At 34.7% G+C, this 14,892-nt stretch overlaps 2 protein-coding genes and 1 long non-coding RNA gene across 3 annotated transcripts; all 3 read right to left on the bottom strand.

The window, feature by feature from the left end:
• Positions 1 to 704: 704 nt before the first annotated feature.
• On the bottom strand, positions 705 to 3,669 carry LOC110782680 (bidirectional sugar transporter SWEET2). Its single transcript, XM_021986890.2, has 7 exons — positions 3,450 to 3,669; positions 2,238 to 2,274; positions 1,914 to 2,130; positions 1,649 to 1,807; positions 1,396 to 1,515; positions 1,163 to 1,296; positions 705 to 1,072 (listed from the first exon to the last, which is right to left on the bottom strand). Exons 1-6 carry the CDS (start codon positions 3,508 to 3,510, stop codon positions 1,186 to 1,188), a joined length of 705 nt encoding a protein of 234 aa, XP_021842582.1. The 5' UTR covers positions 3,511 to 3,669; the 3' UTR covers positions 705 to 1,072; positions 1,163 to 1,185.
• A 1,934-nt stretch (positions 3,670 to 5,603) lies between these two features.
• On the bottom strand, positions 5,604 to 8,961 carry LOC110782573 (uncharacterized). Its single transcript, XM_056827337.1, has 7 exons — positions 8,704 to 8,961; positions 8,518 to 8,613; positions 7,693 to 8,367; positions 7,449 to 7,589; positions 6,243 to 7,369; positions 5,808 to 6,168; positions 5,604 to 5,725 (listed from the first exon to the last, which is right to left on the bottom strand). The coding sequence occupies exons 1-5, from the start codon at positions 8,956 to 8,958 to the stop codon at positions 7,124 to 7,126; spliced, it is 1,413 nt and encodes a 470-aa protein (XP_056683315.1). The 5' UTR covers positions 8,959 to 8,961; the 3' UTR covers positions 5,604 to 5,725; positions 5,808 to 6,168; positions 6,243 to 7,123.
• Positions 8,962 to 9,127: 166 nt separating this feature from the next.
• Positions 9,128 to 14,799, bottom strand: LOC130472429 (uncharacterized). Its single transcript, XR_008932665.1, has 3 exons — positions 14,622 to 14,799; positions 12,404 to 13,737; positions 9,128 to 9,209 (listed from the first exon to the last, which is right to left on the bottom strand). It is a non-coding gene; the product is annotated as an uncharacterized lncRNA (long non-coding RNA).
• Between the last annotated feature and the right edge of the window lie 93 nt (positions 14,800 to 14,892).

The raw sequence follows: 14,892 nt of genomic DNA, 5'->3' as shown, positions 1-14,892 counted from the left end.
CACATAGAGCATGGTGCACCATGTGCACCAAAAGAACACATGTGCATAAACAAAAGAACATGACACTACGACAAAAGAACATGCAATATAATATTTTACTTTTTTGTTATAAAAAATCACAATTTATTAAAAATATAAAAAAATATATGTCCATGTTCTTTTTACGTAACCAGATGTTCTTTTAATTATATACTAATGTTCTTAAGGTGCACCATGCTCTATGTGCACCATGGTCCACCTTCTAAATTGCGAAGTTGATTAAGGTGTGTGGTGTTTTGTGTGACAGAGACAATTAATCAGGCTGAGTTGAGCATTTGGTTTTTACTTTTTAGGTGTGACTTTTTTATGCATGTCTAGCAGAATTTACGACACATAATTTCTCAGAAGAAATTCAGATACGACTCGTATTAGGAAAACCAACACGAGGGAGAGATTGGCTCTCGGGCCCAGAAGAATGAACTATGGTTTTGGATTCTCTAGAGTTCTAAAATACTAACTCTACAAGGTAAAGTTTGAGCATATCAACCATTGAATGAAAAATCAATGATTCATATATTATCTTTTCAAAAGTTTCCATATTTTTCTGATCAATATGAGCCATTGATTTTAAAATGTATGGTTTAGATAAAACTCTACCTTGTAGAGTTTTATTAAAACTCTAGAGGATTCAGACTCGAACGATAGCAAGAGATATAACTCCATACTTGGTAATAAACTTGTCAAACTAACAAATACAAGTTCAAGGCCGGTTGATTTTCAGTCTGGCATCCTTGTGCAATGAATAATTCATATTTCTATCCCAAAAAATATTACAAACTTTGCAGAAAATCCCTTCCAAATACAAAGAAAATAATATTGTCCATTCCTCAAATAGGAAGAAGGAAATATTTGATCAAAGCAAAATGATACTATTCATATTTGTTACGGGTAAATTCCAATGCCAATGTGACCTGAAGCAATAGCTTAAGAACAAAGATCCATGGACAAGGAAACTTTCGTATGGGTTCTTCCGATGCAGAAGAATGAAGAATATCACTGTTGCTCAAAAAAACACCATTTTTTACCAGTTATCCTGTAAATAGATTAAAGTGAGCTCGTTCATCCTACGATGTTGAAATTATTACTTTAAAGGTCAATATGACAAGACTCAGTGAAGTTGTACCTTGTGAATTTCACCAAAGAATATCATGAATACGAAACAATCAAAGGTTCTTGACGTTCACTTGATTTTTTACTATAGTAAACATACAATCCCAATTGTGTGATTGCGAGGATGGCTCCGATCCCATTTGGAACCTGAAAGTTCAATTACCCAACACAAACAAAAAAAAATTCAGTAAAGAATACCGCTTACGTACAAGATATTGACAAGTATGAAGATATACGGGTGCTTACATAGATAAATGCATCCCAGTTAAGCATCCCATACGCTAAGAAAGACATGCTCATCAAGAAAGAAGACAGTGAAAGGTAGAAAGGCATGTATTCGACACTTCTTGTCTGTATAACCAGTCTCTGCAAAAATCAATCTGTACATCAGAATTCAGAAATGAAAAACTACATTTGCATAACACTTGGACAGAAAATAATGAATTGTAAGAAATGTAACAAGAAAGCTAAGTATAAACACTTGGAAAGAAAGACATACAATTATGAAGAGTGGTGAAGCAAACATCGAAATGAGAGAAGCGCAACTCAAGAACCCAACGAAAATCTGTCTTGAAGCAAAGTCGAACACTCTTAAACTCAATATGATTAAAATGGCAAACGAAACAAACACCGCCGATAGAAAACCTAGCATTTTCATCTGTGATACAACCAACAAGCAAGGGAAGCAATCAGCTAATATCCCAATCAACTGATAGTCTGATACTCTAAATCAATAACCAAGGAAAACCTGAAATGATTTAAACCTTTCTAACTCGCTCGGCATATATTATGAAGAAGGTTATGTAGACCAACTGGAAGATAGCACCTATTGAATTGACTGTTGTGATCAATATATTATCAATTGATACAAAGGGTGACCCATACCAGGCACATATCAAACAGTTCAGGAGGGTGTATATATATGGCAATCCTGAGAACTCTTCAGTTGACCCATTTCTCACTATCCTCCTGAATGTCGGTCTGTTTATCGCACAAGTTATAGCCAAATTAGTCATGTAACACTTTGAAAATATATGTTTTTTTTTTTAAAAAAAAGTAACACAAATTCAGGTGGTATATATACTCACATTGGTGACACAAATAGCCCAAAAGCAAAGATGTTCCCTGTAATGCAATGCAGAAGAAGTTTGTATGAATAAACAGTGATGTGAAATGAGACATCTATAAATTTATAAGTTATAACCAACAGACATTACGACGACAATAATCACCAAGTATGGTTATGATTAGATTACTCATTCTTGTTCTGAATCATAAATAGTTTTCAGTCAGCCTATGCTACTCGGACTCTTCGTTTTACCTCAAGTACCCGTGTCGGATCCTCGACACTTGGACATGGGTATGGACACTCCGACACTTCATTTTGGTCAAAAATTAAGGAAATTTCCTCAATTTAGCCGTGTCGGACACTTGGACACGTACCCGTATCCGACACTCATACCCGAGTCTTAGTAACATAGCAGTCAGCATCATTTTGAAAACTGACAACAAATTGGGAAAATACTTTTTCTAATATCACACCCAAATACTCAAAACTAGTCATTATCATTTTGAATTGACAACAAAAATAGGAAATTTCTTCTAACATGAAAACTCAAAATTGGCAACGACAACAAACACACCCTCTACTTTCAGTATCAGCAAAATTAGCCATTTATAACCACAAAGGCACAAACCATATCATCATCTTCTTGTGTCACTAGGATCCGATACCCGATAACAAACTGTCATGCGACAACCCGAACCGTTTCTAGGTAAAGATCGATGTCACTAGGTTCAAATCCCAATCCCAATCCCCCTCCCCCATTTGTAATTCGTAACGCTCTTGTGTCATTCGGACTACATAAAAACCGCTATCATTAGAAATCAACATTCCAGTTTAAGTCTGAATGTCCTTTTTGCATCACTGTCTACAGCATTTAAGCAAAGACATTCAAAATTATGATTCAATTATGCATTTTTCATGTTAATCGCATTCAACTAGTACACCAAAGTCAGCATTTTAAACTTGAATTGCCAAAAACCAAATTTCCCAGAAATCAAATTTCTTTTCTTTGGTTTATCCAACAATAAAGTCAACATTTTTCAATTATTGACCTCAAAAGAAGATCAAACAATTCGAAAAAGGGGTATCATAATATTAAACAAAACAAAAAAGAGAATAATATATGAACTAATCATCAATCAAATTCAAGTACTTCAACTACTACAAAATGCTAATAAATAAATAGAATCAATTTTCAGAGAATTTTGAAGAAGAAAAAATCACAGGGAATTACCAGCAACCCCAGCTGCATCTTTGAAAACAGAATATGCTACAACTGCGAGAGAAGAAACCATGAATATAATTAGGAATAGGAATAGGAATTCCGCTTTTAGTTATTCTGTTCTCTCTATTTTTTGGGGATTGGATTTTGTTTAGGCAAACTTTATGTTTTTCTCTCTCTTCAAATGGTTTGTGCTGGTTTGTGCTGCTTACAGTCTGTCTCAAATATGTTTAATTTGTCACGTTGTCTATTAATTAATGGCAAACTTGAGTACTTATCCCCAGACCCCAAAACGGATACGGCACTACCACGTATTTTGATGTGTGATACACAACTATTATGGTAATTTAGGTTGCACCAAAACGGATACGGAGATACAATACGGGTATAGGGATTCGCCATCTTAAAAATGATGGACACGGGAAATAATAATAACAAAACAATATAATATATCAAAAAAAATAATTAAAATCATTAATAAAATAACATAAAAAAAGTAATTAAAATTATTAACGACATTCAAATAAGAATATAAACTATTCTACACAAAATGACAGGATAATGACACGATAATCATCTCCTCTTACATTTCACATTTTTGTTATTCCATTGTAATAACTTTCAATTAGATTCAATCATGTCCATTAAGTTTCAATTAACTTCTAAACCATTTTCCATGATACCATGATTCAAAATGGTATTCGTATTGTAAAGAATGGTTGTCATTATTCCTAAATGGTATTCGTATTGTAAAGAATGGTTTTTCATTAAACTTAAATGGTTTTGAGGAAATACATAAAATAGAAATGCTCACCTCCCAGGATTTTCATTATTCTAATGGTATTCATTATTCAACAATGGTACTAATGTTTCAATAATGGTATTCATTAAACCTAAATGATACCAATGTTTCAAAAAGGGTAGTAGTTTACCCTATAATGGCTTACTTCAAAATGACTAACGTAGAATCATCCACTTCAAAATGGTCCATTCGTTAGTCCAATAACCCCATTTGTTAGTGATGGTGCCTCATTAAGTAATGGCTAAATGGCTATTTTGGAAATTCTAATGGTTTGTGGTAATAGTTAAATGGTATGTTAAATGGTATGTTCGACAATAGTGAATTCAAAATGGGGTGCACTATTTGGTTTGTTAAATGACTAAATTTATTTTGATGTTAAATGATAACATTTAAATATAGTCCCGACATATTTAGTCCTGCGTTCAGATGGGAACTCGAATTTTTGTACTAGGACAAAAAACAATAACATCGGTTTCATCCTGACAACAAACCAAACAAGGTTTGATAACTAAAGTGTCCTCCAAACAAACTACATTCAAATACAAAAACCAACTATTCATCAAATTCATAGCTTAAGGTTTGATACCTTAAGTTTCACACAAATTCATCAAACCAAATACTAGTTCAACTAGAGAAACTAGTTCAAACCCAATTCAAATTCATCAATAAATAAACTAGTCCATACCAAATTCAACAAACAACCAAAACAATTTAGCTCATAACAGCCCCTTTCATCAAGTTTTTGAGACAAAACAAACTAATCCATGGCCTTCACCTTTGACCTCAAACCAGCCCCTCTCTTCCAGATCTGCGGTAGAAGTGACTCAAACGATCATTTCAACTCATTAAACTCAGACATAACATCGTCAAGCACAAGTGTGGTTCTTGCAATATCCAATTTGCCCTGTTATAACATCACCAAACAAGCAGCCATAAGATTCTCCATTTCCTAACTAACATTAGCTAAAAATCATACCATATAAGTCAATAACTCACCACACCAAACGTGCTAAGTGTCCGACGTGCACGGCCTTGATGCAACTTAGCATGATAGCTCCGCAAGACCGACTACATACATCCATAGTTCACACCACAAAGTTATAAGAATTCTGAAAAAAAAATACCAAAAGCGGGGAAGGGAAATACTCACTGATCAGTAGGCTCCACTGTCTCAATGCGGTCCTTCACCCACGTACTCATAATCCCTGGAGTCCAGCTATTCCCATTGACCTCCAACATAACATCAACTACGTTCACCTACGAAAAAATGAGTGTAACTTACTCCTCCTTTTCCATTCAGTCTCGACAAAATAATGAACACAAAGTGTGTAAATTATGAAATAATTACCGGCTCGGATAAGGCATCGACATACTTTTGTACGGGGTTTTTATGCATGGAATCAATCAAGATGATTCTGTTGTGTTCCAGGTCAAAACAGACACACCACCAGTGGGAGTTTTTTTCGTCCAAAACTGGAACAAAAATCTGTTGCAACTAGTTCATTAGCAAGTGGTAATTAATGAATGGGGTAACAAGTGCAGTTATAAAAATTATTCTTAGCAACTACCAAGCTTATGGACGACGCTGGAATGCCACTAACAATCTTGCCATACTTTCGGGCAATCATAAAAGGAGGGTCCCTTGGAGCCAACACCCTTGCCTATTAATAAATAATAATAAATAACCGTCATGACTAGTAACTTTCTTAAAAACATAATAACAAATAAAAAATTAAATAATATTTAGACTTAGCAAAAATTCTGGACTAAGCAAGATCCTATGACTTCCGCCAACGAATTCCTTCTCCCTCCAGGCCGTAGTATACAATCACATATCCGGTACTCACACATTTCTTTATCATCATTGTGAGATAACAATCGCGTTGATCTGCTTCCGCCCCATCACATCTTACCAACACTTCACCAGGGCTGCAAAATAATCACATTAACGTTGGGGAATTCGAAAGTGTCAACTAAACTAAAATTTTCTAAATCAACCATACTTGTTCAAATCTTTAAGGTTACGCCAACTTTAAATGAACGTGTCCAGTCGCAATTCCATCCCAGATTGTTTTCCCCTACTAGAAGACAACAGGCACACTTCTTCGGTCAAACTGCTAGTTGGTCTACAGTTGACTCTCTTACTTGCATTTGCACCACCTTCACTAATTATACTCTTCTCGTCCTGGACCTCCAGAGTTTCAGTGTTCACTGCATCAACCACCTCCTTTCCTTCAACTGTGTTGGAATCCAATTTCAATCCAGCTTTATCAGGAGTACTAGGAATAGAGTCTTCTGAAAAAATAACCTGATGACCTGGATCATTTTCCAATCCAAACCCCTCCATACATGATTCAGCAATATCATGAATCACGTCGTTCACGGGAACACTTTCGTGATTGACTTGGAGAACATCATCTTTCTCCCTTAAAAATGCCTCATTAATTGGACCATAATTAGTACGGTTCTGGTTCATTTGGGAGGAAACACCTGCACCACCAGCTCTTACTACCCTCCTGCCAAAAGCACCACCAACACCAGAACAAGGGTGTGTTCCCCAAGCACCACCACCAGTTCCCCAAGCACCACCACCAGTACCAGGTACACCTCCCAAACCACCTCCGCCAGATCCAGACATTGGACCTCTACCTAACATGCCCCATGGACCACCAGCATGTCCCCCAACTTGTCCAACAGCAGCACCAGCAGCAGGTGCACTACTCCCACTAACTACGCCAAGTCCATCACCACTACTCCCAGCACTCCCACCACCTCAACAAGCAGTAAAAATCATCTGCTCCAGCTGGGGTTTAAATACTTGTAAAACCTACACACAGGAAAAAATAAGAAAATATACCAACCGAACAACTCTAAAATCCATAAATTATATCAACTGAAAAGAAAATACCTGCGCAGCCAACTCATACACCATCCTACCATCGAAGGGACCTTGACTCCTAAGATCACCTCCCCCTGTTGTAACACCAACTACACCATTTATTGTTGTTGTTGTTGTTGTTGTTGTTGTTGTTGTAACACCTACTTGTGTTGGCCCAGCTTCTAGGGTAGTAACACCACTAACACTTCTCCTCAAATTGCCTTTATCACCACTATATGTCACCTTCCGAGACTGCAATTAAGAGCTCTTGTCAAAACGAATAATAAAATTATAACCAAATGATGTTAAACATAAAAATAATATAACTTACCATCAGTTTACCGTAGTCGCCTTTCCTTGTCCTGTCGGCCGCTATTGCCTTCGCCAATTCTTTTTTACCCCAGACCTTGATTTTATGATATACATCCAACTTCTGAGAAGATCCCAGATGCAAACGATCTAGGTAAAATATCTGCAAAGTTATCCAATAATATATAAATATCTACAATACTATACTCTACACATTTATGAAATAAATTTTGTAATATACGTCTATGAAAATCAAAATAACTTACCATTAAAGCAACAACACAACCTCCACATCCAGACACATACCCTTTTTGCTCAAACTTTCTTGAAAATGTCGTAGCACGATCCATTAACCAGTTGTATGCCCACGAACACCAATCATACTCCTCTACCTTCTCACTCACCACCACAACAGCCATTAACTGAGGAGATAGGACAGTGCTCGTCGTGGTAGGACATAATATAAATCCTAACACAATTATCAGGAACAAAGTCCTAAATTCTTTCCTATCTTGGGCACTGCTTAGAGGTTGACCACAACCACTAGCTAAAGCTTTTACAACCTTCGACAGCAAGAAAGTTGCATGCTTAAGATCATCAAGATTTACCCCATACAAGTTCAGGATCTCCTGAATGTCTCTGACCATTCCTACATCCTCATAATCAACCTCTCCAGGTACCTTCTTACCTCCGAAAGGCAACCCAAAGATATGGCTGAAATCAAGTGGTTTAAATTTAAACACATGACCATCTCCAAATTCGACATCACCATCATCCCCTAACCTAGTCAACAACCAATAACAAAACTTCCGATCTACCCACCGCATCTTAAATTCCAAAAGCCCCCCAAAACCCATTTTCATAACTTCTTCCTTCCTCGAATTGTCTAGCTTACTTAAGACCTTCACAAATGCCTCGACCCGACAGACAATGTTCGGTGCCTACAAGAAACATATTCAGTCCATAAATATCATGTACAACATATTCACTAAATATGTACGATGAACAACATATTCACTACTTAGCACACTATCAAATACACATGAACTTCAATCAAGAACCAAAAAAATGACAATCCATGATTAAATTACCTTTGGACACATTTCAAGCTGAGTCGATACCACGAGTCCAATTGACCTCACTGACTCTCCGTTGGTCATCTTACTCGTACTCTTACGCTTCACAACCTGAAACCAAAAAACAAAAACAACATCATCTTACGATACAAATATATAATTTCAGATTCAAGTTGTAATTAACTACTGCAACAATTATACCTTTTGCCTTTTACGCTTCACTTTTTCCTTCATGCCCTTCCCTTTTTTCCGCCTTTTTCTTATGTCTACCTCTTCCTCTTCAGATATGTCATCATCATCATCTTCATCTGTTTCATCAACTTCATCATCCGTTTCCTCGATCTTAGCCTTCCCCTTTTTCTTCTTTTTCCTCCTTTGTTCGTAATCAGATGCATCACTGCGTTGGGAAGAATAAGATGACGCAGATGATTCAAATGCAGAATCTTCCACAATCATCGTTGTAACAACCCGCTCTTAACGAGCTGCTAAGTAAAATTACTTAATAGCATTAATCAAACTTAGCTCTTAACCCACAAGGAATTAATCCATAATATTCAATAACTCTTCATATTTAGCTTAAGAATATTCACACAAAAACTATTACAACCTTATATATGAAATTCAGCTAGCATATATCTCTTTTTGCATTCGCGATCCCTGATTCAACTTCCAGCATTAACTAAACCTGCAAAATCACGAATAGGAATCTGCCCCCACCAGGACAGGTTCAAAGAACAAAGTCAGGGAAACTGAGTACACATTGCCCAACCTGAAACTCATTTTAGTGGCTTAAAACATAATTTCGTGATTTATTTATTTCAAATATAAAACAGATTCGAAACGATTAAAATAATATTTCAAATGATGCTTTGTAAGCAAAGTTCAACAAATTAAATCATTTCAAGTGTAAACTTTAAATCAAAACATATTGATACATAAACAAGGCAGGGTTATGACTTATATATGCCTAAATACTTTAGAGATTGTATTTCTCACAACTTTTGCTAACTTAAAGTATATTCGCAAAGATGGGTATCTAAAATATCTCACTAGGATTCTCAACTCACTTTCCATAACTAATTGCAGAATCTAACATAATATTTAATATAGCTCAAATAGCAATATCCATCTTAAGATATAGTAGTTAGTAATAACTATTCTCTATATTGTATTTATCACATCCTAACATAAATTTCCCTCGAATACATACCTTTTGAAAATACTGATACCCTATTCCTGATTCATCACAATAATCAACTTTCCAAATCAATCATAATAACTATAACTCTTTGGTTCCTATACATAATAAATAACGTGTCAAAACGTACTTATAAATTTTCAAAACAATATACGTTTGGTGTTCCAAAATACACACACTCATTCTTACACAATATTGGCTTATTCTAGCAAATCGAACACATTTTGTCTTTAAAACTTATATACTAACTGGGGGAAGAGAACACGAATAGAGAAGGGTTGTTCAACCACGGTCTCTATACTATTAGGGGTCGTCACCCCACACATGTACACATGCTTGCAAGACTTTTAGGACATGTCCCCACACAGATGTACATATGTACATTTACACAGATGCACAAATGTGCATTTACACAGATCACACACAAATACACAAATGTTGTTCATGGCAGTTGTTAACGGCTTCTTCCCCACTAAAACACATTTGAAAACTTATCCAATAAATTTAGGAAATATATAATACATTTACTCCAGTCGCGTATCACAACAAAACCTCATCTGAAATCATAAACACAACTGAAAATCTTGGCACAAACCATACTTATACAAAGTGATAAATTTGTCCAAGATATTCTCTTAAAGATCATAATGTATATTCATAGCTTTTCACAAATTTCGTATACATGGTTCTTGAAAAACAATTTTAACATATTATATATATATATAAAGTCTTATATTCTTAACGACGCCCGAATACAGATTATACTTCAAGGCAAATCGTATTTCTTAAGCTTATCACAAATCATACTCTCCAGCTCAAATTTCCAACTCACTATTAATCAATCGAAATCCTTAATCTGAATTACACAATTGCACATTCAATTTGGTCTGTAACACAAAGATCACACCTCCAAACCATTAGCCTATAATCACAATAGCATAATAAGCTCAATCCCTACTAGTCAAACTTACTTCATGCCCAATCGCACATGGTTGCGTACAAAACTCTATCACTTAGATCTTATAAATATTTCTCATTAGGAATAAAGTATAGAACTTATATATAAACCCACAATTTAATCATATTGAAATATAAGTTAATTATATTCTTTCATCTTAGTCAAAGAATAGTTTTGGTCTTTCAAATTCAGATATATTCTTTACAGAAAACAATATAAAGACCTCAAACGAAATAATTTAGTAAGATATTGCTTCTCAACTCGATAAAGGATAACTTGGTAAATATGGCCATAATTTATAATTCGGAAAATCAAGTAATTAATTAAAATACATAATATTTTGAGTAGTTCAAAACTGGATTTTAGAAGATAAATTAATTTAATTTTAATGGTTACCCAAATCATAAAACTTATTTCTAACAAGCCTTTTTCATTGTAACCAATCTTTATCGTCATATCCAAATTAAAATCACACAATAACTAATATGCTGGTGAAACTATCGTTTGGCTGTAACTTTAACCATCACATAAAGAAAGAAAATAATAATCTCATAAAAATAATGTATAGATCTTGTTGTAAAATCGTATGGTTCAAATAATAGTTCAAGAAAACAAAAGAGTACAAAAGGAAATATATATCTCATGCATGTATGGTTCAACACATAGTTCTTGCTAAACCTTATTAATCCCAAACACGGGTCAATATATATATATATATATATATATATATATATATATATATATATATATATATATATATATATATATATATATATATATATATATATATATATATATATATATATATATATATATATGAGTTACACTCATAGTTTTCTAATCATGTACTTAGTAACTTATTTTAAAAAAAATTCACACCATAACTTGAATACCGAGAAAGATTCCCAACACAATTTAACAGACGTACCACCAATATAATTACACTAGCATAAGCTTGCTCATAGCTTCCTCATAATGCAAGAGACTAATATCTTTACAACCCATATTGTTTTTATATAGGCATAACTATTTTCAACAAAATCTTACACTGTTCATACACCAAGACACACAATCCCTTCTCACAAACCTCACAGTTATGCTTTCACAAGTCTCACATTCAAACCAATCATAGTATTTTAGATTCAAAAACAAAATAGAGAGTTTAATGAAATGTTAAAATAAATGTACATTTCATACTTTATTACCGAAATCTCAAATTCCAATTCTCAACAACATAGTACTTGAACTTTAATCAATCTTTTATTCTAAAACATAAATCATATAACTCTTGAAATCCAGGAAACATAAGCCATAAGTTTTAACAAAGTGGATAGACAATGTGTACCTTCACTAGACCTGGTTATCGGGCGGGGCGGGTCAGGGTCGGTGCGGGTCAAAAGAGGGTCGGGTATTGAAAGGGTCATTTTTAGCGGGTCGATAGTGGGCGGGTCAAAAGCGGGTCGCGGGTCAATAGCGGGTCATTAGTGGGCGGGTCAATAAACGAGCAATGAAAAATGAAAAACAAAAGAGCCATGTGCAAGTACAAGTAAATACGAAGCTATACACGTAATTTTTTGTATCATTACTATTTTAATTTTCAAAATAATTGTAGTATAAGTTTGACCCTATAATGACCCTGTCCAATAAAGACCCTGTCCAATAAGAGCCCTGCCCAATAAAAGCCCTATTAACTTGACCCTAACCCTATATCCATTGGACTACCCTGTCCAATAACCAGGTCTAACCTTCACTATTCGACCTTGAAACTCCAAGATATAATATTTGAATCCGACCTCTTTTATACCTTCCTTTCTCGAGTACCATTTAAATAATCAATTTCCTAGATTGATGTGAATAGTTTACCTTTGTTACTTTCAAGGCCCACTTGATTTCCTTTAAAATAAGAGGATATATGGCTTGATTGAGAAGCACAACACCCCAACAACGAAGTATCAGCAGCAGCAATAACAATATCAAAGAGCAGTCCAGCCGCGGTAGAATAAAGGCAGCAGCAACAACCGGTTTCAGAAGAGTGTATCTCCTAGAATACGGCTCCGAATTGAGTGATTCTTGAGCCTAAATTCATTAACACGAAGATCTCTACAACTTTTATATGGAAACCAGAAGCTAAAAATGAGCAAAAGATCTTCAAAACATGACGAATAGAATCTGGTGCTGGAAGCAACAACTACAGCAGCGGCGAAAAGAAGAGGGCGTATCTCCTACGATAAAGCTCCAAATTGAGTGTTTCTTAAGGCTAAACTGATTAACTTTTCAAGGGCTACAACTCTTATGAAGAAATCATAGGCAAAATATAACTGTATACTGAAGATATTCGATGAACAGAATCTGTAGTTGGGAGGAGAACGACTTTTTGAATGAGATTGGGAATTTTTTTTTTTTTGGCTTACAAATTCTGGTGTGATTAAATTCATGATTTTGATCAATATCATGTTGGTGGACAGAAGGTATCATGAGAAGATGACAACAAAACAAAAATGCATGGTTTGGAAACCTCCTTAATTGACACGAAGAGAACAAAGAATGGTGAGTTTGGTCCTTGGAGATCATGCATATATAAGGGCAAAATAGTAATATTGGATTCAACTTAAAAATTTTAGATTTTCTTTAAAGCATTTTGAAACCCATAAATAATATCTTATAATTAACAACACATTATTTTTATATAAAGAGGATTTAAAATCCAATTAAGCTGATAAAATATAATTAATCATATAATTAAGAGCTGTTTAAAACCGGGGCTATTACAATCGTCATCCTCCACCGAATCTATCTCATCGCCGTTATCATCAATCTTGTACGACCTCTTTCTCTTCCCACCGTTCTTGATCAATCTTGCGGGATCACTAGGTTTCTTCCCGGGAACAACACCAAGTAAAGTGTGGATGATACTTTGTCAAACAACCAACAATATTACATTTTAAGCAAATTAGAATATTACACAATAACTAAGTGAAATAATATGACCCTTACCGCCCTATTCTTTACTGCCCCTGCAACTTTCTTCGTATCTGCACCTTTCCTCTTAGTTGCTACTACCTTAACGTTACCCCCCATTCTACAAGTTCATCCGGATTTAATATCAGCAATCATCACTAATAAACAAATGCATCACTACTAACTCACAGAAAATAAATGCATCCCGCCCTCATGTAGCTAACAAATTCATATGGAACAAATAATCATTTCAATGTCTTCTCTATGTTATTCATAGACTTCTCAAACACCAATCTTCTCTATGTTATAACAATCTACTTATGGAACAAAACATCATTTCATAGACTTTTCAAACACCAAAATTAACATTCATACACTTCAATTTCTTCTCTATTTTATTATTCCCAGTATCTATTCTTACTCCCCCCATTTTGTGTTCAATGAGGGTCCAATGAAGATTTGAGCAATTTTATAAGTTCAGACTTTTTCTGTTGATAATTATATGCTAATATAATTAATATTATATCTTTTGCATTAATCCTGAACATGATTCTCGAATCAAAAAAACCTAAAAATTATATCTTTCTCATACATCCTGAACATGATTCTCGATTCAAAAAGCCCTAAAACTTATAGCTTTTGCATAAATCCTAGCATGATTCTCGAATAAAAATACCCTTAAAAATTACAATTCCCTCCAATAGCTCATACTCAATCAATCCATCAATTCAACTTCAAAAACATATTCACTAAAACCAAATATCAATTCCATCAAGACCAAATATATAATCCATCTACTCATAAACGAAAATCATAAAACCAAATTAACTCAAAAACGTAATCCCTAAAACCAAATAAATAATCCATCTATTCTAATAAAAATACGACATAATCCATCTTTTCATAGACGAAAATCATAAAACCAAAAATAAATTCCTTCAAATCCAAATTCATAAACAAATATAAAAAAACCAAACATAAAATCGTGATTTAGGGTTTTATCACCTTGAGATAAAATCGTGAAGAACAACAATTGCTTGAACCACACCTTCACCAATGCAGCTCGCGAACACAAGGTTGTTGAATACTTCGCCTAAAACTTTTGAGAGAGGAGAAAGAAAGAGAGAGAAAACTCGAGGAGGGGAGAGAGAAAACTCAAAAACTCGAGAAGGGAGAGAGAAAGACAAAATAAAATTTCGAGGAGAGAGACAGAGTTACCCAATGATGCTTCCACGTCGTCCCGTAACGGAGTCCACGTAGGAAACGGGCTAAACTT

The sequence above is a fragment of the Spinacia oleracea genome, chromosome 4 (assembly GCF_020520425.1).
Source record: "Spinacia oleracea cultivar Varoflay chromosome 4, BTI_SOV_V1, whole genome shotgun sequence".
NCBI lineage: Eukaryota > Viridiplantae > Streptophyta > Magnoliopsida > Caryophyllales > Amaranthaceae > Spinacia > Spinacia oleracea.
The sequence above is the reverse complement of the archived record's forward strand: the minus strand, read 5'-3'. Positions and strand labels throughout refer to the sequence as shown.